Source organism: Saimiri boliviensis, chromosome 14 (genome assembly GCF_048565385.1).
Source record: "Saimiri boliviensis isolate mSaiBol1 chromosome 14, mSaiBol1.pri, whole genome shotgun sequence".
Taxonomy (NCBI): domain Eukaryota; kingdom Metazoa; phylum Chordata; class Mammalia; order Primates; family Cebidae; genus Saimiri; species Saimiri boliviensis.
This window is the reverse complement of record NC_133462.1, coordinates 51,901,988-51,929,800: the sequence shown is the minus strand read 5'-3', so window position 1 is coordinate 51,929,800 and position 27,813 is coordinate 51,901,988. Positions and strand designations below refer to the sequence as shown.

Sequence of the window (27,813 nt, the reverse complement as noted above, 5' to 3'; positions counted from 1 at the left end):
TAATGAAGATAGTGCAGGATTTTACACAGATTAAAATTAGATAATGCTAGCGCTTTGGGAGGCTGAGGTGAAAAAACCCCTTGAGTCCAGGAGTTTGAGACCAGCCTGGACAACATAGGGATACCCCATCTCTACAAAAAATAAACAAAATTAGCTGGGTGCAGTGATGTGTACCTGCAGTCCCAGCTATATGAAAGGCTGAGGTGGGAGGATTGCTTGAGCCTGGAAGGCTGAGACTGCAGTGAGTCATGATTTCTCCATTGCATTCTAGCCTGCACATCAAAGCAAGACCCTGTCTCAAAAAAACAAAAAATAGTAGGCTGGGTGCGACGGCTTATGCCTGTAATCCCGGCACTTTGGGAGGCTGAGGCTGGTGGATCACTTGAGGTCAGGAGTTCAAGACCAGCCTGGCCCACATGGTGAAACTGTCTCTACTAAAAATAGAAAAATTAGCTGGGCATGGTGGCTCACGCCTGTAGTTCCAGCTACTCTGGAAGCTGAGGCACAAGAATTGCTTGAGCCTGGGAGGCAGAAGTTGCACTGAGCTGAGGTCTTGCCACTGTTCTCCAGCCTGGGCAACAGAGCAAGACTCCATCTCAATAATAATAATAATAATAATAATAATAATTTAAAAATAAAATTAGATAATGTATTAACATGAGATGTGAGGAGCTAGTGATTTAAGTAACCTCAATATGTGTTAACTTTGATAATATTCACATGTAGTCCATTAATTGAGCAATTATATGGGGCTGGGCACCACATAGGTGCTGGAGATATACCCTGCCATTGTATCATTAATGGGAAAAACAGATAAGTAACTGATGATTGCCACACGATGTGACAAATGACAAATGCTATGACAGAAATAAGAACAGGGTGCTCCGGGAACAATAGGGGAGGCACCTATGTGACAGCCCTAACTGGAAAATTGTCAGCAGCTATCAGGGAAGGTTTCATGGAGGGAGTGACTACTGTGGAGTCTGAAGGTACAGTAGGAGTAAGCTGGGTGGACAGAGGATCCACCCTGAGCAAGAAGTTAGGGATCCGAGAAGGCATGTTCATTGCAGGAAGAAAAAAGCAGTTCTGACAAAATGAAGCTGTAAAGGCTTGTTGATGCCAGATCACAAAGGACGTCAGCTTGCTTTGTGAAATAATTTATGCTTTTTTTTTTTTTTTGAGACAAAGTTTTGCTCTTGTTGTCCAGGCTGGAGTGCAATGGCATGATCTCAGCTCACTGCAACCTCCACCTCCTGAGTTCAAGCGATTCTCTTGCCTCAGCCTCCAGAGCAGCTGGGATTACAGGAGTGGCATGCACCACGGCGCCCGGCTAGTTTTGTCTTTTTAGTAAAGACAGGATTTCTCCATGTTGGTCAGGCTGGCCTCAAACTCCCGACCTCAGGTGATCAACCCGCCTCGGCCTCCCAAAGTGCTGGGATAACAGGCGTGAGCCACCGCGCCCGGCCAAGAATTTATGCATTTTTTTCTGAGCGAATTGATGGATGTGTGCACTCTCACTTAGAGATAACATTTAAGTGGAGAGCATTGAGTTAAGAAAGTATCTCGGGATCATAAAACTACCACTGGTTTGGAGCCTCCACAGATCCTCAATCCTGGTTAAGTGCCTTGTATGAGTTCCACGTATGACCTAATCAGCTCACTTCACCTCTCTTCCGTGGACAGTCAGCAATGACATGTACCCCTCAGGGTTATGGCGAGGGCTACATGAGACGGTGCAGGTCCAGTTCGCTGGCAAAGCTCGTGTCACATAATGAGCATTTTAAATAAATATCAACTCTCTTTGCTGAAGCACTGTTGTCAGTAGAATATGAAAGCTATTGCCAGGCCTCTCTGTCTCTTCTGCCTTCCTTCCCTTTCCTTTCTCAGCAGTGCCAGGCAGCAGCCGCAGCCAAATGCCAGGGACGTGGAGGATGGCCACTGAAGCGAGTACTCCAGAGCGATGATTAAAAGGCAGCCGCCCCGAATCCCGGGCGCGGGCGGGAGCGAGGCTGGGCATGCTCAGTGGGCGGGCGGCGGGAGGGGCGCGGGGCGGGGGCGGGGGCGGGGGTCGGCGCCGCGCCAGGGCGCATGCTCAGTCCCGCGTCTGCGCCTCGGTCCAGTGCCGCAGCCGGAAAACCGCAGCGGCGGCGGCGGCGGCGGCGGCAGCGGCTGAGGGGGAGCGACCCGGCGGGCGGCAGAAAGGAGGGCAGGAAAAAAATCACAAGGACAGATGTGATAAGACGGGCACCGAGAGCTTGGGATTCGCGGCCGTTTGCCGTCAGCAAGGGAGGAAGACCGGGAGGCGGCGGCGGCGGCGGCGGCAGGGGAAGGAGGAGACGGCGACGGGGGGGAGCGCGGAGCAGGGGCGGGCCGGCGGCGGCCTGCGAGCCGCAGTGATTTTGACGTTTTCCGCCGCTGCGTCTCCCGCGGGCCCCGGCCGGGCTGCGCTGCGTGGGCCACCCCGCCCCGCGCTCCCCGCTCGTCCCGCCCGTCCCGCCGCCCACGCGAGGCGTGAGGGGTCTCCCGGCTCCGAGGGAAGGGGAGAGGGAGGCGAGGGCTCGCGGGCTGCGCGATGGCGGGGACGTGTTCCGCAACGTGATTGTTGAAGGCTCCCCCCGCCTCCTTAAAATTCCGGGCCCTTCCAGCCTCCACCCTCCCCCAAGCCCGTGTGACTAAACCGAGACAAAGGGGAGGCGGCCTCGCTCACACGCGCGCTCGCGGGGCGGGCGGACGGACGGACGGACGGACGGACGGACGCGCGGACGGAGACGGCGCCGCCACATTCCTATGCCCGGGAGCGGCGGCGGCGGCGGCGGCTCCCGCGGGAGGCGGCAGGCGCGCGGCGCGGACAGCTGAGCTTCTCCTCCCGCGCCGGCGCCCGGGCGGACGTCGCCCGGGCCCCGATGGTGTGAGCTCGCCTCTCCCTCCCTCCCGACCCCCGCGGCGGCGAGGCCACGCCATGTGAAGGTTAGGGCCTGGACGTCCCGAGGAGCCGCCGTGAAAGATGGGGGATGCTGCAGACCCCAGGGAGATGAGAAAGACGTTCATTGTTCCAGCCATCAAGCCCTTTGACCACTATGATTTCTCCAGGGCCAAAATCGCCTGCAATCTGGCCTGGCTGGTGGCCAAAGCCTTTGGGACAGGTTAGTGGTGTCACCCCTTCTCTCCCCCTCTTCCTCCCGATGGGGTCCGCATCCCGGTTTTTGTTCCCTCTCCACGCCGGTCTTCTCGTACAGGTACAGGGAGATGATGGGAGGCTAGGACGAGGAGAAAGAAAGGAGAAATAAGGAAAGCAGGTTTGGTCTTCAGTGAAGGGCCCGTGAATGGTCAGGTGGGATTTGGCCAGATTCCTTTTATTGGATAGCAAAAGTGTTACCTTCCCCGCCCCAGCGAGCAATTTTATCATGTTTTTACGTAGAGTGGTTTTAATAGAGTGGTATCTTCTTCATTGTGCTGCATATATTTCTGCCTCAGTCATAATTGTGATTACACCACCAAGAATTCTGAGTTGGTTTCTTTATTATTGCAAGAAGGTGGATGGTGCATAGTACTATATTGATTTTGACATGTGTGATGATGGCTGCTATTCAGGCTCTGTCGGATATAAGGTGGCCTGTGTCGAGTGCAGTATTAATTTTTGCTGTTACTCTTTAAGGCTGTATCAGCCTTCTGCCCACATTTTAGGTGCTTACTAAATCAGTTATTTAAAACCGATGTTTAGTTTGCTGACTGTAGGGTGTTGTTTTCATTTCATATTATCAGTGAGGCATCGTCTCTTTTCCAAATGTATTTTGGCTTCATGAATTAAAATTCCCTACTTAGGGAATTTTTTTAAATAGAAGAGTGTTTTGAAGGCATGTGCTGTTGACATAGAAATTGAATAGTACAGTAGCAGTTAAGCACTCCCTCCATAACCCCGTCTTTGCAAATAACAGGAAAAGGGCCTCCCGTTGTGATTCTTTAGTGTTGCTTTAGGAGCCCATGTGAAATGCTGCAAAAATTAGAGAGCTGTTTTTCATTGGAAGATGCTTCTGTAATTTGGTAACTTTTAAGAGTAATTTTCCAAGAATTCTATTCCTTTGTTATTGAATTTTAGATACATGAAATATTTGTTGAAAAGTTCCTTAGTACTCACAAACTTCCAGATGTTAAATATAGGTTTTTTTTGTGGGGAGAGTGGCTAATTTCCAATTTTAGGACTATGTAATTAATGTTTTGGTAAATGATTTAGTTCGGTTTTACTGCTCAAACTTACACACAACTGAGTATTTTCAGGACTTTACACATCCTAGTTAAAGAGCAGATTAATCTCAGTGTTTGGAAAATTATTTGAATTTGTTTTTCGGAAAACTTCACATTGATGTGATATTATGTTTATGGCAGCCTTAATTTTACTTGAATTTTCATGCTTTGATATTAAACTGGCATCAGGAATAAATGTAATAAATCCTTTTCAAATAATTTAAATTTTAAACATCTCTTTGAAATTAAATGTCTAGTGTAACTCAAAGGAAGAAGCACAAAGTGTTACTGCCTTTTTATGAAAACATTCTGGCACCACTGATATAAGCAGTGAGAATAATAAATGTATTTTGGTTTTAACTTAAATAGCACACTGAAGCTGCTATCTATTTAGATGGCAAATGAAGGCTATTTAAGTGCTTAGAAAACACGGAAAGAGGGAAATTTACATAGTCACCTATGTGGAAAAGTAGTATGTATGAAGTGGAAGGCAGGGGGATTAAGAGAAGTATTTTCTTTCCGTCTGGAACTGAGAGGACACTTACAGTACAGATGTCAAAATTTTGCTGTGCATACACAAAGGACCAGAAAATGGCCTACTTTCTGGATATGTGTCAGGCAGTTTGGTAGATTGTGGACCACTTGAACACACTGAACACACCTGAAGAAGAAAGGAAATGAAAGGAATCTAGTATCAGTGGAATCTGATGTCTGCCAGGCACTCTGCTGGATGCTTTGCATTAAGTTGTACATTAGGGATGCATAACAACTCTCTGATGTAGGTATTGTGTTTCCCATTTAAAAAATATGAGGAAGTCAGTGCATAGAGTGGTTAATTTTCCTACTATCACAGTGTTAGTAAGTGGCAAGAGATAAGTTTTGATTTGAGGTCTGACTTCAGAGGGTAGTAAGATATTGCCGGAGGTGGGACACTCCTGTTATATACCCAGCACTCTGAATACATTACTTCATTTATTCCTGCAGCAACCCTGTAGATACTGTTCTCATTTTGCAGATAAGGTAGCTAGCTCACAGATTAATTTGCATGAGATTAAACATCTGGCAAGTGATGTATTCTGCTTGACTGCCTCTGAAGTTTTTGCTTATTACTCTATACCATTCAGCAGAGTAACCCGTTTATCTGCAAGTGTGAAAAATGTGCACATAGTACATATTGAAGTCTAGCATTTTTTTCTTCAAAAATTGTACAAATCATAATTCATTTTCAGATGTTTTAGATGATATTGTTGGTTATTATTTTTGCCTTGGCAGCAGTTGGAATGGATGAAAAGACCATATTCACATGGGATGAAAAACAAGTTTAAAAGACCTTAAATGACTTAGTAACAATATATTAATACATTATTTAGAATGTTATGTTTGTACATTTTGTTTACAACAGTCTTTATCAACAGTCTTTCAAAACATAAATTTATATGTAGTGAATAGAAAAATTAGGAATTTTAATTTTTTTGGATGTAATATTATTTATTTTCTGCAGATACTGTTGTGCAGGAAAGGTTAATAGACAGTATATTTCAAAGATATTACCTAATTATATTCAGTTATTCAAAAAATTAGCCCAGCTTTCAAGTATAGTTTACTAAAATCACTCCTTTAGCAATGACATACAGGGTCTTCAGGCACTGATTTGGTGTTTTCTATTAGAAACTTTCTGATTTTTGATGTACTGAAAAAGTAGTCACTTATAAACGTATATTGTACAAGTCATTTAAAATGATAGCTTTTAAATGACTATAAATATGTTGTGAACATAGAATGAAGTAACTGAACTTAAAAAAAATAAACACTGGTGGTGTAATACCTAGAAAGCAGATATGGAATATTTACGTAATTTGAAGTCTTATGTCAAGACCTTTGAATCATTTTCTTCTCTTTACAGTAGTATTACAGAAGTATTACAGATAGTCCAAATTTTAATAGTTTATTTTGTGGAAGAATGCAGATACATTAAATGTTTGATTAAATGAAGAATACATTTTTATAGATGAATTTGAAACAGTAAATAGATCATCTAAATTGCAAAGGAGGAAAAAGTTCAACTATTTGCGTCTTTTCTATATTTGAAGAGCTTAACCCATTTAAACAGAGATTTTACTGAATTTTCTTTAAATGTTCTGTTCCTTTAATTCCTTTGGGGGAAATGGTGCAAAACCTCTTGTGACACTCTTGAATTTGGAATTCAAGGCCCATTTCCCAGTGTCAGTTTATCAATTCAATCTTCTCAACTATTATTCCCCTTTTTATCCTAGTTTAGTGATATAAAATATTTCCTATTATAAATATACCTTGTTACAGTTGTCTATCTTAACAGATCTTGCTGTCGGAGTCCTATATGAGGTCTGACTCTTGCATATACATGAAGATTATTGAGAGCAGTGGGTAGCATTGTGGTTAAGACAGACCCGCAGCAGAGGGGTCTGTTTGGGACATTATTGCAGGAGTCTTGGCAAGAGATGAGGTCCTTTGTCTTTGACTTTGTAGTCAATAGAAGAATTTAAAAAACCAATATGGAAAAAAAAAAGAGAGTTCATCATGTCTTGAAGTAGGAGGGGGTATGGTAATAAAACTGCTAATATAGGCCAATATAGGCGTGGTAGCTCACGCCTGTAATCCCAGCACTTTGGGAGGCTTAGGCCGGTGGGTCACCTGAGGTCAGGAGTTCGAGACCAGCCTGACCAACATGGTGAAATCCCATCTCTCCTAAAAATCCAAAAATAAGCTGGGCGTGGTGGCAAGCACCTGTAATACCAGCTACTCGGGAGGCTAAGGCAGGAGAATCACTTGAATCCGGGAGGTGGAGGTTGCAGTGAGCCAAGATTGCGCTGTTGTACTCCAGCCTGGGCAACAGGAGCGAGACCTCATCTCAAAAAATAAAGTAAAATAAAATAAAGCTGCTAATATTTGTTGAGCTCTTACTGTGTCTCAAGCGCTGTACACATACTGTATCATTTTAATCCTTATGACAGCCTTATGAGGCGGAACTGCTCATTCCAATTTTACTGAGGAGGAAAGTGAGGCCCAGGGCCTTAGGAACTTACCCAGAGTTACCTACCTTATGGAGTTGGGATCTGAACCCAGGGAATTTGACTTTAGTCTATACTCATGACTACTGTACTCTATGGGTAGAAGTCAGAAAAATGGAAAGGAGGCAAATGATAGAAAAAATGTTGCAGAGATTTAATCTCTAGTATTTCTGAGTGACTGGGTACATGGGAAGTGGTTTAAATGAAAAGGGAATCTATAAGAAGGTCACCTGAGGTTTTAAGAAGTATGAGGTTACCTGAGAGTTTGAGATGTGGTGACTGATCGGATGAATTGCGATGCCGTTGACAGAGAAGAAAGTGTACTAACAATGAAGCCCTGGAGGGAGAAAGTTTAGGAGAATGGTCTGATTCAACAGTGTCTGTGTGTTTAAGCTATGCCTTTAAGAGTTTATGCTTTAGTAGGGAAGGTGTGATAAATGTATAACTATAGTAGAGTTCAGAAATAAGATAAGAGGCATATAATTGGAACTATGACAGTCAGAGGGAGATTGGTAGGCGTATGATGCAGTGGAGTGGCGGTGGGGAGGTCACTTCCAGCCTCATCAGAGATCTGTGAAGGAAGACCTCTCTAGTGGAGGTGACATTTAAGCTATGTCCTGAAGAGAGTCAGGCTGAATGGAAAGTAGGCAGTGTAGATGGAGGAAACGGTTTGTGTGTAGGGATGGAGTTGTGAACCCCGGGTAGTGCTAATGAAACAACATAGACCAGATTGATGGGATGAGGTTTATGTAATGAAGCAGTGAGAGAGCCAGGTTTGAAAGACAAACTAGGACAGAATTGTGTGAAGGGTAAGGTGAAGGAATTTGGTGTTTATTTAGTAGTTAAATTATCCTAAGCACATTAGGTTAAAAAGAAAGAAAAACTATTAAGTTTATTAAACATGTACTTTGTGCTAATTACTCTTCTAAGCATTTTATATGTGTTATTTCTTTTAATTCTGAGAATGAGCCTATTAAGTAGATATTAATTTTTTATTTGTTCTCAGACTCTAAAACAGGGCTTCTCAACTGCAAAACAATTGGCCAGATAATTCTTTGTTGTTGGGGTATGTACTGTGCGTTATGGGATTTTAGCAGCATCTGTGGCCTTTACCCACTACATGCTAATAGTGTTCCCTACCTCTATACCTCCTCCTACCCTGGTTGTGACAACCTAAAATGTCTCCAGACATCTCCAGATGTCTCCTGGGGAACAAAAGGAGCCCAGGTTGAGAATCACTGCTATAAATATTATAAGACACACTATTGTGATCCAAGAAGGGATTTTTTTGTTTTTTTTTTTTTTTTTTTTTTGGTGCATTGAAGTACAAATTAATTATAAGACATACCGATTTCACAGAGATTCAAGTCGAAAATAAGAATTTAGGAAATATATGATAGTTTGCTCTTTTTTAAATAAACAATGAGACAGATTTAAAGGCGTTAACTAACTTGCCCTTGATCATACAGCTTGTAAGCAGTGGAAACAAAATTAGAGTCTAAGCCTTTGTGATACTGAAATTTGTATCTTAACCTCTGTGTTATGCTTTTCCTGGATTTTTATTAGAGATGAGGTTGGCCAGGCTGATCTCAGACTTCTGGGGTCAAGTGATCCACCTCTCTCAGCCTCTCAAAGTGCTGAGATTACAGCTATGAGCCATTGTGCCTGGGCAATGATAACGTTAAAATAGATTGCTGACCATGTAAACTTACTTTCTAATTTACGTTTTCTAAAAATTTGTCTTGTATCAGATTTTGAAACAGCAGAAATATTTTCTATTACCTACCCTTTAAAAAAATAGATGCTAGAGGTCTTGATTATAGATTCTTGAAAATTTATTAAGAATTAAAGATATTTTTAAAATATGTATACAGGTACAGATTCAAAACTCAGAGGTATAAAAGAGTAGACCTTGTGAGAAGTCTCCTTCCCCCCTGGATCCTAAGCCACTCGGTTTCTATTACAAGCAAGGTGATATCACCAGAAGATTTGTTTTTAGAAAATCTCTTGGAATACACTTAAAAATGGCTAAAATAGTAAAGTTTATGTAATGTATATTTTACCACAATTTTAAAAAAGATGTCTTGGAAACAGTGGAAAATAAATTGGAGGAGGCCCAAGAGTTATGAAGGAGGAAACCAGTTAGGAAGTTATTATGGTTCAGGTGAGAGATGATGGCGTCTTGAATGTGATGGTAGCAGTGCGTATGGAAAGATGCAGAAGAATGTAAAGGATAAGGCTTGGTGATTGATTGGATATGTAGAAGAAAAGGTGAAATCTTGGGAAGTATTAAGATTGATTCTGTTTTATGAGAAAGGGAGCAACGGAAGAGGGCCAGTGTATGTGTTTAACAGAAAGCGGGCAAAGAACCGTATTGAGTTTGAGGAACATATAAAATGGTGGTGTGTACATTAGGCCTGTTGAAATTCATGTATGGAGCTTAGAGGACTTCAGGGATGAGAACTACAGGTGGTAATTAAAATTTAAAAAGTAGGTGACTACCAGTCACAAGTCACTTGTTTGTTTTGTTTTGTTTCTTCAAGACGGAGTCTTGCTCTGTCACCCAGGCTGGAGTGCAGTGGCGCGATCTCGGCTCACTGCAACTTCTACCTCCCGGGTTCAAGCAATTCTCTTGTCTCAGACTACCGAGTTGCTGGGATTACAGGCGCCCGCCACCACACCCAGCTAATTTTTTGTGTTTTTAGTAGAGGTGGAGTTTTCACCACATTGGCCAGACTGGTTGTGAACTCCTGACGTGATGATCCACCTGCCTTCCCCTCCCAAAGTGTTGGAATTACAGGCATGAGCCACCTCGACTGGCCATCACTTTTTTTTTTTTTTTTTTTTTTTAAAGAGATAAGTTCTCACCGTCACCCAGGCCAAGTACAGTCATGTGATCATATTGCAGCCTCAAATTTCTGGTCTCAGGTGATCTTCCTGCCTCAGCCTTTTGAGTAGCTGGGACTACATGTCTGGCTAACTTTTTTGAAAATGTTTTGTAGAGATGGGGTCTCACTATGTTGCCCAAGCTGGTCTTAAACTCCTGGATTCAAGCACTCCTCCTGCCTCAGCTTCCCAAAGTGTTGGGATTACATGTGTGAGCCACCCTACCCAGCTGACTGCCAGTCTCTTAGAAGGAGAATTTGGAGAAAGAAAGGACTCAAGACAGGCCAGCCAGCAAAGGAGATAGGCATAGAGTAACTAGAGAGAAAAAAAAGAAAACCAGGGCAATGTGGAGTCTCAGAAGACAAGGGAAGAGAACATTGAGGATGAAGGAGAGATCCATTAGATTTAGCAAGAAGGAAGTTATTGATGACTTTGCTGAGAACATTTTGAGGGGAATATAGAGACAGAAACATGATTAGGTTGAAAGTAAATGGGAGATTGTATCAGTTATGCTGTCCTCACTTGTAGTAGCAGAAAATCCACCTCAAATTGGCTAACAGTAAAGAGGATTTAAAAAAAAAAAGAAAAGAAAAAAACCCTAAGGATTTATTGTTTGTGAAAAAGTCCTCAAGTGGGGTGGGCTTTGGTTTTGATTTGATCAGGGCTATAGTTTCATTTCTCTGTGATCCTTTTAGCTGCACCCTTCTTCATGTGTGGACTTCATTGTCAGGCTGCCCAGTATTATGGTAGAAAATGGCTGTAGTGGTCAGGCATGGTGGCTCACGTCTGTGATCCCAGCACTTTGGGAGGCCGAGGCGGGCGGATCACAAGGTCAGGAGTTCAAGAGCAGCCTGACCAACATGGTGAAAGCCCGTCTCTACTAAAAATACAAAAATTAGCTGGACATGGTGGCACACGCCTGTAATCCCAGCTACTCTGGAGGCCGAGACAGGAGAATTGCTTGAACCGGGACCCAGGAGGCAGAGGATGCAATGAGCCGAGATCGCGCCACTGCACTCCAGCCTGGGCTACAGGGTGAGACTCCGTCTCAAAAAAAAAAAAAAAAAAAAAAAATAGAAAGAAAGAAAGAAAGAAAATGGCTGTAGCATTTCTAGATCTCATATCTGTGGTAGGTACCACACCATTCAGAGCTCTTCCCTAATGAAAGTTCTACACTCTTCTCTTGCTTTTTTCTTTCTCTTTAAACAGACAGAAGCATTGATTATAGAAAATCTCAAATATATACAGTAACAATAATCTTTCATGTATCCATCATCCAGCCTCTGCATTCGTGAACTTATGGCCAGTCTTGATTTGTCTCTAAACAACCCCCATCACTGTCAATTATTTGAAACAAATTCCAAACATCATGTCATCACATCTATACATGTATCAGTATTTATTTCTGTAAGTCCGTTCCCTTTTTTAAATGTAATCATGGCACAGCTATCACAGTACTGTTGCCATCACAGGATTTCATACCATCAATACTAATATTTCTGATTGTCTCTTAAATATTTTTTGTTTTTATTTTACAGTTTTATTTGTTCTAGTCAGTATCCATCTAAAAGCCATGCTTTGCAATTGGTTGATGTCTCTTTACATTTTTTTTTTTTTTCTTTTTCAGGTTTATATGACAAGAAGATTTTTTTTCTTAAAAGTATAGGCTCCTTCTCCATCTCATTTTATCTTCCTTGCAGTTTATTTGTTGGAGAAACCAGAGTATTTGTCCTATAAAGTTTCCCACAGTTTGGAGCTCCATTATATTAACAAGTTTCTGTTTGTCCTCTGTATTCTTTTTTTTTTTTTTTTTTTTTGAGACGGAGTTCACTCTTGTTACCCAGGCTGGAGTGTAATGGCGCAATCTCGGCTCACCGCAACCTCCGCCTCCTGGGTTCAGGCAATTCTCCTGCCTCAGCCTCCTGAGTAGCTGGGATTATAGGCACGCGCCACCATGCCCAGCTAATCTTTTGTATTTTTAGTAGAGACGGGGTTTCACCATGTTGACCAGGTTGGTCTCGATCTCTTGACCTTGTGATCCACCCGCCTCGGCCTCCCAAAGTGCTGGGATTACAGGCTTGAGCCACCGCGCCCGGCTGTCCTCTGTATTCATTGTAAATTGATAGTTAGATCTAGAGGATCGATTACATTTAGTTTTTTTTTTTTTTTTTTTTTTGGTATATGTTATAGGTGGTATGTACTTCTACCACAAGATACTTAATGTCTGGTTATCTCTCTATCATGACTTCTCTATTTATTAGCTGGAATACTGTTTTAAAAATAAATTTCCCTTTATTATTTGATTACTCTGAGTGCTGTGTGGGAAATCACCTTGATCCAATGGTAGCCTCTAATCACATGCCGTACAAAACTACCCTAGAAAGCTCATAGTACAACTTAAAATGCTCAAATTATGTGATCTGTTAAATCAATTTATGGTGAGAAGCAAGAGGAAAGAGACAGGATGGGTTACAACACTTAGGATAAGGTGCAAACAAGGAAGGACCACACTCCCTGAATCCTGCAGTATGTACTGTTCATATGTCCTCTCTCTACAACATTCACCTTCTCTGTTGATAGTTTGATCACCAGGACCAGAGCTGAGGTTTGAACAAAGAGGCCCTCAGGGACACAGGCCAGTGCCACACACACTTGCTCTATTAGACAGATGTGGGACAAGGAAGTCTGCCACAGCTGTAGCTTGCCAGAAGCCTGATGATAGCCATGGGCTTTGTGTTCCTTGGGCAGAGGACACATGGGCCAGAGTGGCATCACCAATGGGTAGCTGAATTAAGGACTCATTAATATTGTGCTCATGTGTTCATTGACTCTTGTTTAGTGTCATGCGTATTTACTATGCCATGAATATTTAGTACTTTGTATATTTAGTGTATGGTGAATATTTAATACATAGGTGCCTCGTAAATATTAGATATCTTGTTTTCCCCATCCCTTTCTATGTTAATGTATGTGTGCTATTAACTGCTTACCTTTATTTAACATACTCTATCAATTATATGTTTAACAAACTTTTAAAACTAGCTACTTTATATACTTAGAATATCTCCAAACATTTCACCTACATTTTACACACTTACTCCTGTTTTATAGTAGAATTGAATAGCCTCAAAAGTAAAATTTTGTTAGACTGAGGTTCAGGGAAAGCAGGATAAATGCTATATTCTTTTTCTTTATTGGGGGGAAATTAGACCGTAACTGAATGGATCACTGGCCCCTGAGAATCTGAAATGGGGTTAAGAAAAGGGAGAAAGAGCATTCCAAAGCAAGGGCTCAGAATGTACAGAGGCTCTGTAGTAAAAGAGAGCATGGTTTCCGGGAACTGAATGTGACTGGCAGGGATAGGATCATTCCTTTCTCGGAGGCCAGAGGAAGGATTTTAATCCTTAGAGAAGTGAGAAGTCATTGGAAACCCTTGGGGATAGTCGTGGCATGTGTGACATGACCAAATTTGCTTATAGGAAATAAGCAAATTCTGGCTACAGTAGAGAATGATTTGGAGCGCAGAGCAGAGTAAATGTGAAAAGACGAAATTTGGAGTAAATGTAGTAATCAAGATTAAAAAGTGTGGGTTGCCTGAACAAGGGAGAACCATAAGCTGGAGTTTGAAGTTGTGAGAAGGGGAAGACTTTGGACTGGATTCTGTAATGGAGTTGAAGGAGACAGAGGCATTAGTGATGACTCCTAGGTTTCTGGTTTGTGCAACCCCATGGATAGTGGTGTTCTTTATTGATGTAAGGAACACTGAAAGATCATCAAGTTTGGGAGAAAAGATTGGTTTGGGGCATTTTGAAGTTTCGTAACTTTTTTCAACATAATTTCAAATGTGTAAGAATAGTATAAAGAATTCCCAAGTACTTTTTACCCAGATTTACCAACTGTTAATATTTTATCCTATTTGTTTTATTCTCTCCCATTCCTCTTCCCTGCCTCCTACACAAATACCTGTATGTGTGTATATGTGTGCAAATACATATATATGTGTACACACACACACACACACACACACATACATACACACATACATATATACATACTTTTTTTTTTTTGAGATGGAGTTTTGCCTTCGTTGCCTAGGCTGGAGTACATTGGTTTTATTTCAGCTCACTGCAACCTCCACCTCCCAGGTTCAAGCGATTCTCCTGCCTCAGCCTCCTGAGTAGCTGGGATTATAGGCGCCCACCACCATGTCCATCTAATTTTTTTTTTGTATTTTTAGTAGAGACGTGATTTCACTGTATTTGCCATGCTGGTCTGAAATGCCTGACCTCAGGCAATCCATCCACCTGGGCCTCCCAAAGTAGTGGGATTACAGACGTGAGCCACTGTACCTGACCTTTTTTTTTTTTTTTGAGACAGTCTTGCTCTGTTACCAGGCTGGAATGCAGGGGCACAGTCTCAGCTCACTGCAGTCTCCAACTCCTGGGTTCAAGCAATTCTCCTGCCTCAGCCTCCTGAGTAGCTGGGGTACAGGTACATGCCACCACACCCAGCTAATTTTTGTATTTTTAGTAGAGACAGGGTTTCACCATGTTGGCCAGGCTGGTCTTGAACTCCTGAGCTCAAATGAGCTGCCTGCCTCAGCTTCCCAAAGTGCTGAGATTACAGGCATGAGCTGCCGTGCCAGGAATGTATATATAACATGTGTATGTGTGTGTGCATATATATAGCATATAAATATACATAATATTTCTGAACCCTTTTAGAATATGTTAGAGATATTGTACCCCACACTCCTTCAATGTGTATCTCCTAAAATGAAGGATAGTTTCTGAACATAATCTCTGTTAAAAATTGGTAAATTTAACCTTGATGTGATATCATTATCTAATTCACAGCCCATATTCAGATTTGCTAGTTGTTTTGATTTCCATTATTGCTATTTTGTTTCCCAATTCAGGATCATGCTTCACATTTAGTTGTCATGTCTCTTAAGTCTCCTTTAACCTGGAATAGTTCTTCAGTCTGTGTCTTTCATGATACTAACACTTTTGAAGATAAAGCACCAGCCTGGGCGTGGTGGCTCATGCCAGTAGTCCTGGCACTTTGGAAGCTGAGGCAGGTGATCACTTGAGGTTAGGAGTTGGAGACCACCCTGGCCAACATGGTGAAACCCCGTCTCTACTAAAAAATACAAAAAATTAGCCAGTGGTGTGTGCCTGTAGTTCCAGCTACTCGGTAGGCTGAGGCAAGAGAATTGCTCGAACTCGGTGGATGGAGGTTAAAGTGAGCTGAGATTGTTCTGCTGCACTCCAGTCTGGACAACAGAAGTAAAAAAAATATAAAAAAGAAAACACCCTTAGCTGTATGCTGGCTGGATTTTAAGCCCCTTCCTTAGGCATTGTCTTAGCTCTTGCCAAAGTTTTGCCTTGTGTGTCTGGTATAGGCAGCCAGTTCTCTGCAGAAGCTGACTGGATACCACCTTCTGTGTGTTCCTGTTCTCTGTTCTGGAGTTTTGGGCCCTGATTTAGCAGATGTCCCCCTCCACCTTTGGTCTAAGTGATTGGGACAATGATGAGATCCTTGCACAGGTACTGGTATTGATAGGAATACCTAGACAGTAGGAAGAACAACAAATTACACAGAGTCCTGCCCTCAGACAAGAGCTGATGGAGACCCAGGGACTGGAGACCACTTCCTAAACCCCTACTGCTTCTGCCCACTGGTGCTACCCTACCTTTGGCCTTCTTCCCTCTTTTCTACTTCCCTTATCCTCTCTCTTCCATTCACTCCTCCCTGCTCCCCTCTGACAGACCCACTCCTGTACTGCTCTTGCTATCACTGCCACTACCACGACTACCAGCTGTCTCTCTGTCAGCAGATGTGCCCTGTTGCCTCTTTACAGCACCAGCCCTGCATTCCCCAGGAGACTTGGGCAAGGGTGCCTGAGAGGTACCCAGAGACAAACCACTTGGCAGTCAGGGAGCCCTACAACAAAGATACTCAGACAAATGAAAGTCTCCTTACCCTCCATGTCTTCCAAGATCAGAACAACTTGACATACTCCCTATATAGTGGTGCCAGGAAGGCAGAGGAGGCATGGGAAGTCTTCCTTCCCAGTACCTGCAAAATTGTCTGAGCATTGTGTTGATTTTTTCCCTTTATTAAAACATACTTCTTCTAAAAACAATAGGCCTGTTATTTTATAGAATGTCTCTAAATTTGGATTTGTTTAAGGTTTCTTTATTCAAGTTAGAATAGGTTCAAGTTATAGAAGCCTGATAGACTACTGCAGAAGAGATGTTGTATTCTCACTAAGTCATATCAGGGGACACATAATGTTTGGTCCAGTATAGGTGATGTTAACTTTGATCACTTGGGCTAAGTAGTAGCTGCCAGTTTTTTCCATTATAAAATTATTTTTTCACTTTAAATTAGTAAGTAATTTGTAGGGAGATAATTCAAAATATCCTGTTCATTAAACTGTTACCTACCATTTTAGAATACAGTAATGATTCTTGCCTGAACCAATTATTGCTGTTATTGCTATCCTTTTTTTCCCCATTTATTAGTTAGTATTCTACCACAAGAAAGAGCTTCCTTTTTAATTTATTTATTTGTATCAGGATGGACTCATTGAGGTGTGTTTTATTGAGTGGGTTATAATTCTTTTATTATTTATTCTGATGCTCATATTTTCCCAGTTTTAGCCAACGGCATCCCCTTCCATCTAGATCCTGTGTTCTTTTGACATGGCTCCATTATTTGTTATCAATTCCTTACCTTCCAGCACATACACACAGAAAAGATGTTCTAAGCATATCTTTTTTTTTTTTGAGACAGAGTTTCGTTCTTGTTACCCAGGCCGGAGTGCAATGGCACGATCTCGGCTCACCGCAACCTCCACCTCCTGGGTTCAGGCAATTCTCCTGCCTCAGCCTCCTGAGAAGCTGGGATTATAGGCACGCGCCACCATGCCCAGCTAATTTTTTTGTATTTTTAGTAGAAACGGGGTTTCACCATGTTGACCAGGATGGCCTCGATCTCTTGACCTCGTGATCCACCCGCCTCGGCCTCCCAAAGTGCTGGGATTACAGGCTTGAGCCACCACGCCCGGCTCTAAGCATATCTTGTACTTTCCATGCTCCAGCCCTGAAAACATTTCTTCAAGGAGCCCTGTTGCTTTTGGTGGCATAGGTATTAGAAACCAAGATATAGCTGCTAGGCTTATTTCTAACGGTGTCATTTAGCAGACAGATAACAAACATACACATATATACATAATGTATAGCTAAATCTATTTCTTTTGCTATCCATGTATATAAAGAGATACATATCTGAAGCATCATGTATTTATACTGACACTTCCCATTCCAACCAGTGCCACAGAGTTCATTCTAGTCTTTCCTTTTTCCATGTTTGTAACTTCCCTGCTCACTGAGAAACCTGGCTTCCATTTTGAGTTAGATGTCTTTGTGACACCCAAGTGAAGAGCTGAGTAGGCTGGTGGCTTATAAAGATCTGGAGCTCAGAAGACGTGCTTTGGCCTTATAGGGTAATGGGAGGAGTGGAGGTAATAATTTAAGCCCAGGAATGCTGTACCACACTTACCACGTTTGGTAATAATGTGAAGGGCCGGAGGGAGCTAACTTTTAATTGGTACCTTCTTTGAAGGGAAGGCTCTGTGTAGGTACTTGTGTGCATTCTTTTGGTAAATATTTGAGTGCGTGCTGTGTTTCAGGTACTAGTGACACAGGACACGTAAGTGTCTTGCTCTCCTTGAGGTACCTTACAGTGAGAGGAAGAAGATAAATAAACAAAATATTATGGGATAGTAGTAATTGTTCTCTAGAGAATTAACCTACAGTGAGTGAGTGGGCGATCAGGGAAAGTGTGTTTGAGGAGTTACATTTAACTGAGATCTGAATGGAAAGAGCCAGCCGTTTATCCAGTTAAGGGGAGGAACATTAGAGGCAGAAGGCCTCTAGTGTAAAGGCCAAAAGGTCTGAGCCTGGCATGGTCTAGCAAAAGCAAGAGTTGGGTATTGGGAACATAGTGGCCTGTGGGAAGTGGAGGAAGTTGAGGTCAGAGTAGGTGTAGGCAGCACATTTGTGAAATATGAAGAAACTAAAACTCAGAGAAGTTAATTACTGAATTCAAGATCCCATATCAAGTAAATGGCTGGGCTGGGCACAGTGGCTCATGCCTGTAATCCCAGCACTTTGGGAGGCCAAGGCAGGTGGTCACCTGAGGTCAGGAGTCCAAGATCAGTCTGGCCAGCATGTTGAAACCCCATCTCTACTAAAAATGCAAAAATTAGCTGGGTGTGGTGGTACATACCTATAGTCCCAGCTACTTGGGAGGCTGAGGCATGAGAATCACTTGAACCCAGGAACTGGAGGTTGCAGTGAGCTGAGAGCAGGTCAGTGTACTCCATCCTGGGCAACAGAGTGAGACTTTCTCAAAAAAAAAAGAAAGAAAGAAAAGAAAAAAAGTAAATGGTAAAATTAGGATGCAACCAAATCTTTTGAAATCTAAAGCCTAAACTTTCTCAAAGCCCAAATTTTTACCAAATTTCAGAATGAATGTAGGTAAACTGAAAACATACTTGTTTTTGGGAGGGATTGCTATCACAGAAATTAAGAGTGGCCAAGAGAAAGCTAAAGTTTTTCAAAGCATGTACAAGGAGTAAATAATGATTACTAGCACAGAATCAAAAAGTAAACTTGAGGGGAGATTTGAAATCTGGAAGTACTTTCTGGGAAAGGGTAGTGACTAGAATTTTTTTTTTTAATAACATTTAAAAAAAAATTATCGGATCTTTGTTTACCATGTACCAGGCACTGAGTTAGGCCCTAGAGGTCCATATCATGTAAACTAAGGCAGACGTGATCCTTGCCCTTTGGTCATATATGAGAGTATTCATATTAGTACATCCTTGTCCACAGTGGGTTTGCCATTTTGATAACTTTCTTTGATTACTGATACTATGAAGTTTTAAATGTTATTGATCATCTTTATGTCTTTTGGTTAATTTCTTTTTTTTTGTTTGTTTGTTTTTTTTTTTTTTTAAGATGGACTCTTACTTTTGTCACCCAGGCTGGAGTGCAATGGTGCAATCTCAGCTCACTGCAACCTCCGCCTCCTGAGTTCAAGTGATTCTCCGGCCTCAGCCTCCCGAGTAACTGGGATCACAGGCGCACACCACCACAACTGGCTAATTTTTGTACTCTTAGTAGAGGCAGGGTTTCACCATTTTGGCCAGGCTGGTCTTGAACTCCTGACTTCAAGTGATCCACCCATCTCGGCTTCCCAAAGTGCTGGGATTACAGTCCTGAGCCACCTGTGCCCAAATATTATTTTGGTAAATACTTGAGTGTGTGCTGTGTTTCCTAGTGACATGGGACAGATAAGTATCTTGCTCTCTTTGAGGTACCTTATAGTGAGATGAGTTAGCCGTCTTTTGGTTAATTTCAGGTTCAGAATCTGTGGCTTACTTTCAATTGGAGTTCTTTGAAACTTACAAGTTGTATAATAGTAATTATTTTAGAAACTGTTTTTTAATTTGGAAAATAAGGCAGTGTTCCCATGATTTAGTGTGATGATGTCTCTGAAATGCACTCCCCTCCTGCCTCCTGCCCCTTTATCGTTTTAACGAAATCTGTGTCACTTGCTGGAATGTGGCTGCAACTGGTAGGCTAACCCAGTTTTATAGAAAATTGCCTTGAGCAATACTGTCTCTGCTCCCTCTACCTGTATCTCAAGCATTTCAGGTGTATGTTAATTTCAAAACTTAGATCTAGTCAGGACTTACAGTAACATGATTAAGTATGTTCTGTTTAAGTCATGGTGTACAAGAAAAACTTGTCTCTTATCCTTTGCAGTTCTAGCAGTGGTATTTCACTCAGCCTTTCTGTCAGTATTAATTTCTTACTTTTTGTATTCTGGAGGTTAGGGAGAAAGTGAAACCTCTTATCTTTGATTTTGCTGTTTATTTTCTTTTTCTTTTTCTTTTTTTTTTTTTTTTTGAGACGGAGTTTCACTCTTGTTACCCAGGCTGGAGTGCAATGGCGCGATCTCGGCTCACCGCAACCTCCGCCTCCTGGGTTCAGGCAATTCTCCTGCCTCAGCCTCCTGAGTAGCTGGGATTACAGGCACGCGCCACCATGCCCAGCTAATTTCTTGTATTTTTAGTAGAAACGGGGTTTCACCATGTTGACCAGGATGGTCTTGATCTCTTGACCTTGTGATCCACCCGCCTCGGCCTCCCAAAGTGCTGGGATTACAGCCTTGAGCCACCGCGCCCGGCTGAAATAGTCTTTGATTTGCTGTGGATCTTTCCCTTTTCCTTGCATTGGGGTCTTTTTAAAACTTACCCTTTCACAACTTAGGTTAGTGCGTATGGTTTAATGAAATGGAAGCAACCCCTGGACACTTGTCTTCCACCTTCCATCCTTGTGATCTTAGCGTATCATTATTATGGAATCTGTTTGGCAAGGTAGTATAGAGCTAGAATTCTATACTTACCAGCTATGTGCCCTGGGCAAGATGTCCTTCTTGAGTTCTTTTTCTGTAAAATAGGGTAGAAGGGTTGTCAGGATTAAATGACAGAATGCATGTTTAGGACAGTGTCTGACAAGATATTATAAGGTCATGTATGAAAATGTATGTAAAAGCAGTAAGTAAATGCTAGGTGGATGTATAGGTATGATAGATAAATTTGTAATACTGATAATGAGCATTTACTTTTCACAGCTAATATTTGGATGCCAGATAACCTATATTAGCCATTTTTAATTGATACAGGAAATAAAAATCCATTATTAACATTTTATAGTAGTTATCTTAAAATCAAATAATTTTCCTTTTACAGTTGTTCTACTGAAAGTTTCTGTTCATTTCCTACAGTACTCAAATGTAAGCGAATACCAGTGCTATATTCTGCAGTTTAAAACTGAGCTTCACCATCATGCTGAGGCAGCTATATTCAGTTTAAGGCTGGCTCAATACTGGGTGATGCAGTTATGAAGAAAGGAAAATGTTTTCAATTATTAAATGAGGATGATATTTTTAGATGTCACCAAAATCCCAAATTGATACATCCACTCTTGACCTCTTTCCAGAGTCCTATATCTCCAGCTGCTTATTGGATATTTCCACTTGGATATTTTTGCTTTTATTTCAAACTCAATACGTCTAAAACAGTTTTCGATCTTGCTTTTAGAATTGGTGTTGCCTCTGATTTTTATTTTTCTATTAGTGATATCACTGTTTCCCTCAAAATATAGGCTTGGTTATTCTTGATTTCCATCTTTACCCCCCTCTTTGCTTTATTCCTGGGTATGTTTTGTCTTTAGCAGTTGGTCTCTTATGTTCTGTACTTTCCATTTTCGATATTGCCTTTGAACTTCATTTCCTTATCTCTGTACAGTAATTGTCTATCATTTTTATAGCTATCAATATTAAATACCAGATTGTTTCAAAACATCAGTCTTAATGTGACACTGTCCTGTGAAACTGTCAGCACCTCCTTGTTAGCTAGTATACCAAGGCCTTGTGTTTAAAAGATAAATATGTCTTTCAAGTCTTCATCACCAGCCTCTCCCATTCCAGCTTTACCTCTTATTGCTTTCCCACATGAACCCTTCTGTCTACCCAGATTGTTCAGTTTGGCGTCTCTTCACATTTTTTTAACCCTTCTCTTTCATCTCTCTCCTTACATTTAGAAAGGCTCTTTTTTTCTGACTAAAATTCTGCCTATTCTTGCGATTCTGTTTTTTTTTTTTTTTTTTTTTTTTTTAAGATGAAGTTGTGTCCCCCCACTGTGATGCTCCCCCTTCTGAACTCTTCCGTACTTAATTGTTTATTTCTTTCATTTGGTGCTTGATCATTTCCTCCTTAGTATTGTCTCTAATTTCTGATTTGCCTAACTCTGTCTGTCTGTTTAGAGTTTTGTAAATTACTGGCTCCTTGAGGGTGGAGAGATTATTTCTAATTCCTTGAATTCCTTAGAACCATGCTAGTATAGAAAGTGAACATTCAAGGCTGGGCACAGTGGCTCACACCTATAATCCCAGCACTTTGAGAGGCCAAGGTAGGTGGATCATGAGGTCAGGAGTTTGAGATCAGACTGCCCAACATGACGAAACCCTGTTTCTACTAAAAATACAAAAATCAGCTGGGCGTTAGTGGTGAGCGCCTGTAGTCCCAGCTACTTGGGAGGCTGAGACAGGAGACTCACTTGAACCCGGGAGGTGGAGGTTGCAGTAACCTGAGATTGGGCCATTGCACTCCAGCTTGGATGACAAGAGTGAGACTCCATCTCAAAAAAAAAAAAAAAAGAAAATGAACATGCAATAATTATTATAATATTGTGTGATGAAGATTTTTTTTCAGTAGTAGGAACTTTTTTAAAAACGTTAAGGTGAAAATTGTTAAGGAGTATATTAATACTTTGTGAACAGATTTTTCAAAGTACCAGTTTTGGTTAGTACTGTGGTGTTGTTGAGCTTATATTAAAGCTGCTTATTAGGAAACGACTAAGATCAGTGATGGGATGGCTGGCTTCAGAAACTTACTTTCCAGAGAGAAGGCAGGTGAGGGACTGGCTAAGTCTCAGGACAGAGCTGTCAGATTCTATAATTGCAGCTCCATGTTAACCTCTAACTCAGAAGCCCCACCTCTGGGGGACATACCTGATTCTTGACCTGCTTCCATGAGAAGCATTGAGCCCAGGTAAGAAATGGAGAGGAAGAGGAAGAGATACAGAGTAGAATAGGCAAGAAAACTTGTAAAACACTAAGAAGTGTTTTGTTTCTCTTGGTTGTTTTGGTAATTTTGCTGCCATCAAATACATATGCCTGTGCTTAAGTTGATTTGGGAGCAGACTTTGGGAGAGTTGGAGTGGACATTGGAATAGTAGGGTTAGCAATCTTTTTTTTTTTTTTTTTTTTTTGAGACAGAGTCTTGCTGTGTTGCCAGACTGGAGAGTGCAGTGGCACGATCTCGGCTCACTGCAACCTCCACCTCCCACGTTCAAGCATTCCCCTGCCTCAGCCTCCCAAGGAGCTGGGACTACAGGTGTGTGCCACCATGCCTGGCTAATTTTACAAAATATATAGATTTTAGTAGAGATGGGGTTTCACCTTATTGGCCAGGATGGTCTTGATCTTCTGACCTCGTGATCCGCCCACCTCCGCCTCCCAAAGTGCTGGGATTACAGACGTGAGCCACTGCGCCCGGCTAGCCTGGCATTCTTAAAGGGAAGCAGCTAGCAGGAAAGAAAAACTTTGGAGGAGATTTTTGGTTTCCTTCCCATCTCTCATTTCTAAACTACTACTTGTGTCTTAGTCGTACTTGTCAGTTGGGTGCCCCGGAAGTCTTTTTCAGGTAGGATGGAGAGTGGTCAGTGGTAGTGTGGAGATATCAGTGGTTTACTAGTGTAAGGGATTTGTTAGAGTAGATCTCTCCTAAACAATTGCTGTAATTCTTTTTCAGTGGTGCCAGCAAGCTAATAAGCACAAAGGAAGAGATGGCAGGAGTCTTGAGGCAAAGAGAGAATAAGTTAGGCAGTCTCCGTTCTGCAGCTCATTAAGTGTAAAACTGGGCAAATGATTTTGTATTCTCAGGTGGCAAGGACTAGCAGTCTCCTGAAATACCTGTTGTGGTGCATTTCCATGTTGATCGCTTGCTTGTGAGGAGTGTCATTGAAATTAGTTTTTGGAATCTTAGAATTCATTCTGTAGATTTGACTTATGAGTGTGGGAATACTTTGCCAAGAGCTGCTAGACTCAGAAAACTTTTCTCCTTGTCTTGTAGCCGCTTTTCGGAATATACTCAGAAAATAACTTCTGTAAAGGAAATTTGTATCTTTGTCTCATTTTAGATTATATGTCAAGGTCTAATGAATCACCTTTTCAGTTAAAAGGTTATTGCTATTTTTTTAGAGGGAATCTTAAATTTTGTGATATAAATAATAATTATTAAATAAATTTTGAGTTTCTTTTGATAAAAGTCTTGTAAGAGAATTTTTTCCATTAATCTTTATAGAAAATGTGCCAGAGGAACTTCGAGAACCATTTTACACAGATCAGTATGACCAGGAACACATCAAACCACCTGTTGTTAATTTGCTTCTATCGGCTGAACTATACTGTCGTGCTGGGAGTCTGATTCTCAAGAGTGATGCTGCAAAACCCCTTTTGGGCCATGATGCTGTAATCCAGGCTTTAGCGCAGAAAGGTCTTTATGTCACTGACCAGGAAAAATTGGTAACTGAACGAGATCTCCACAAGAAACCCATACAGATGGTGAGTCTTTATATACCCAAGATTATTTTAAGTTTGAAGTGTGTACTTTTGAGTGTGAATGATATACTGTAAAACAGAGGGAAATGTTTTGAAATTGGATTGTTTTTTTGCCTAGAGTTTAAAAATCATCTTTTTCTTAACCTTGTTTCCAAATTAGGAAGATTTTAACTGTTTTGGAATGTTTGGTGCCATCTAATACTTGGGAGAAACAACTACATAATTTCCAACTACCTTAATGTAATTTTAATTAAAAACTTTTATTTTTTCCATCGTAGAGGCTAGCAGATGGTAAATGCATCCTTGACTTCATCATTAAGAAAGAGTTGAGATTAATAAGTGCTCATTTACATACTTAAATAACTTGTTGGTAAATTTCTGCATATCAGATATTTTTGCTTATTTAGAACTCATTCTTGTAGAAAACAGAGAACACCTCTCAGCTGGCCCGGAGCAATCATGCAGGAATTCTCTCATACATAGGTAGTCTCAGGAGACATAAATCTAAATGTTTAAGTTCATTGCATGCTGGTTCAGTCCATTGTACTGCTTTAACTTGAGTTTCACGAAATGTGGACATCATCAAGAATGATATTAGAAAGAAAAGTGGTTTTTCATACTCAAATAATGTCATAATTTAATCAGAGACTGGTAGTCTTGCTTGGGAGGAAGGTAAGGGGTATATGTAGAAAAGTATATTAAAAAATTTATGAAATTTAGGAAAGTGAACAAAAATTATTAAATCTATTACTAAATGAGATGATGACCTATTTTGTTTTTTGCTTTTTTTCTTTAACTATTTTAATATTTCTAAGTAATGGAAAATAATGTATCAAATAATTTAGTTAATGAAATTTAGTTACAGATTTACAGTACAGTTTTTAAGGATAACTAGAATGTTTGTTATCCAGTATGAGATTATTATCTTTCACTGATGGCTCCAGAATCACCTTATAGTTACCCTCTGACTTTGGCATACCTGCTTTGCATACATATCATACGTGAACAGTTTGCCCACACCAGGCATAAGCGGAATCTACTTAGGTGTGTTTTAATTTTATACTTTGAAGTTTTGTCACAATTTGATTTAAAGTTTTTCAATTGCTGTGGCATTTTGATTGATGATATGTAATATTACTATTTTCCTGAAACCTGTGTGAGAAAATTTCTCAGTTTACTAGTAAAAAGTTGTTCCTTAAGAAACTATTTTTTAAAAGAGTAAAGTAAGAGTTAATATAATTTATCAGGTATTTTTCTTGCTTTTTGGGAAGTATCATGAAAAATAGTGTGTTTAATTGTACTGAATATATTGACCCCTCCCCTTTCTACCTCTAAATGATCTTAAATTTGGGATATTTTATTTTTGTATGCCAGCCTTTTGGGAAAAAAAAACTGGTGGTAGCAAAAGATCATCCTGATTTTTCAAGAAATAATGTTAGTACTAATTCTTTTTCATCAAAGTCTCAGACAATATAAAACTTCCCAGGAAAATAATGTATATGAAAACAGTAATTCTTAGAAGAATTTACACTAAACTGTTAACTTTGGTTTCTTCTGTGAACTGGGATTAAAATAGGATTGGAGAAATAAATGATAACTTTCATTTCTTATTTGATATATTTCTGCACTATTAACATTTTTATATGATTTCACTATTTTGATATTTAAAATGTAGAGAAGAAATTTAAATTCAAATAGAAATTATCATTATCTGAAGTAACGTGCCTTGTATGTATACTAAGTATTTCTGATAGTTAAATTTTTAAAGAGAAATAAGTATCCTGCTTTTAGCCTTTAAACAGACATGGAAGTAAGAGTAAATATTGAAGACCTCTCTAAATGAGTAAATTCAGGTATCCTGTAAATGGCGATTCAAACCTTTAAGTTGTCTTCTCTATATTTTCTTTTAGTAATCGATCTTTAAAAAGAAAAGATGTATGACTAAGGCAGGTTTGGCTGGTAAGCAGATTTTATGATTAATTTTGGGTTGAAGATTGAGATTGAGAGAAATGTTTTTGTTTTGAAAAGTCATGTGGGAGAGTATTTTTTTTTTTTTTTGAGACAGAGTCTCGCTCTGTTGCCCAGGCTAGAGTGCAATGGTGCAATCTCAGCTCACTGCATCCTCTGCCTCCCAGGTTCAAGCAATTATCTTGCTTCAGCCTCCCGAGTACCTAGTATTGCAGGCGAATGCCACCACGCCCAGCTGATTTTTGTATTTTTAGTACAAACAGGGTTTCACCATGTTGACTAGGCTGATCTCAAGCTCCTAACCTCGTGATCTGCCCATCTTGGCTTCTCAAAGTGATAGGATTACAGGCACGAAGCACCACACCTGGCCATATTTTATGTTCTATGTATGCAGCTGACCACTGACACCTCCACTTGAACAATTTTTTTTTTTTTGAGATGGAGTCTCACTATTAACTGCAGCCTGGGCTGTAGTGCAATGGCACGATCTTGGCTCACTGCAACCTCCATCTCCCGGGTTCCAGTAATTCTCCTGCCTCAGTCTCCTGAGTAGCTATTACAGGTGCCCGCCCCCACCCCCCAATTTTTGTATTTTTAGTATAGGCAGGGTTTCACCATGTTGCCTAGGCTGGTCTCGAACTCCTGACCTCAGGTGATTCACCCACCTCGGCTTCCCAAAGTGCTGAGATTACCGGTGTGAGCCACTGCTCCCAGCTGATTGATGTTTGAACTAAAAATCTAATGAGGAAGAAGACTGGGAAAAAAACTAATTGGCATGAAATAAATGCTCTAACTTTAAGGAATAGACATTGGGATCTTAGAGGTGGATGTGATCATCTCTGCTAGGGAGGATCAGGAAAGCCATCATAGGGTAGAATGATAAATGGGATTTCAGTAGTTGGGAAAAGGGATGGTAAAGTGGTAACTGGGTTGAAGGAATTGTTTGACTCGAGTTTGAACTTTGAAGGTATGTTAAATATTAGAAATTAAAGTATTAACTGCATGGAGGAATCAATGTGAGATGAGGCTAAAAAATTAAATTTAGAGTTAGATCATGAGGAAGCTCCAAGTCTGAATTAAGGATTTTTAACTTTTTATGGGTTACAGGATCATGGAATAGATTTTCATACTATATTTTAAAACACCTGGAAACACTGAACTGAACCACTATAGTGTCAGCTTAGTGTAAATAACTACTGCAGGCTGTTAATTCTCAGATTTTATCTATTGTTTATGAGAATATTAAGTAGTTCTTTTTTTTTTTTTTCAAGACAGGATCTCACTCTGTTGCCCAGGCTAGAGTGCAGTGGCATGATCACAACTCACTGTAGCCTCGACCCACAGGGCTCAGGTGACCCTCCCACCTCAGCCTGCTGGGTAGCTGGGTCTGCAGACATTCACCACCA

General features: G+C 40.9%; 1 protein-coding gene across 4 annotated transcripts in view; it reads left to right on the top strand.

Moving 5' to 3' along the window:
- Nucleotides 1-2,094: 2,094 nt before the first annotated feature.
- Nucleotides 2,095-27,813, top strand: part of CAMSAP2 (calmodulin regulated spectrin associated protein family member 2) — a 113,308-nt gene continuing 87,589 nt past the window's right edge. For all 4 annotated transcript variants that reach the window (XM_003938251.4, XM_003938250.4, XM_010348844.3 and 1 more), the window contains exons 1-2: nt 2,095-3,143; nt 24,183-24,442. In XM_003938251.4, the coding sequence (XP_003938300.2) occupies nt 3,005-3,143; nt 24,183-24,442 (399 nt within the window). In that variant the 5' untranslated portion in view covers nt 2,095-3,004. The remainder of the gene's footprint in view (nt 3,144-24,182; nt 24,443-27,813) is intronic.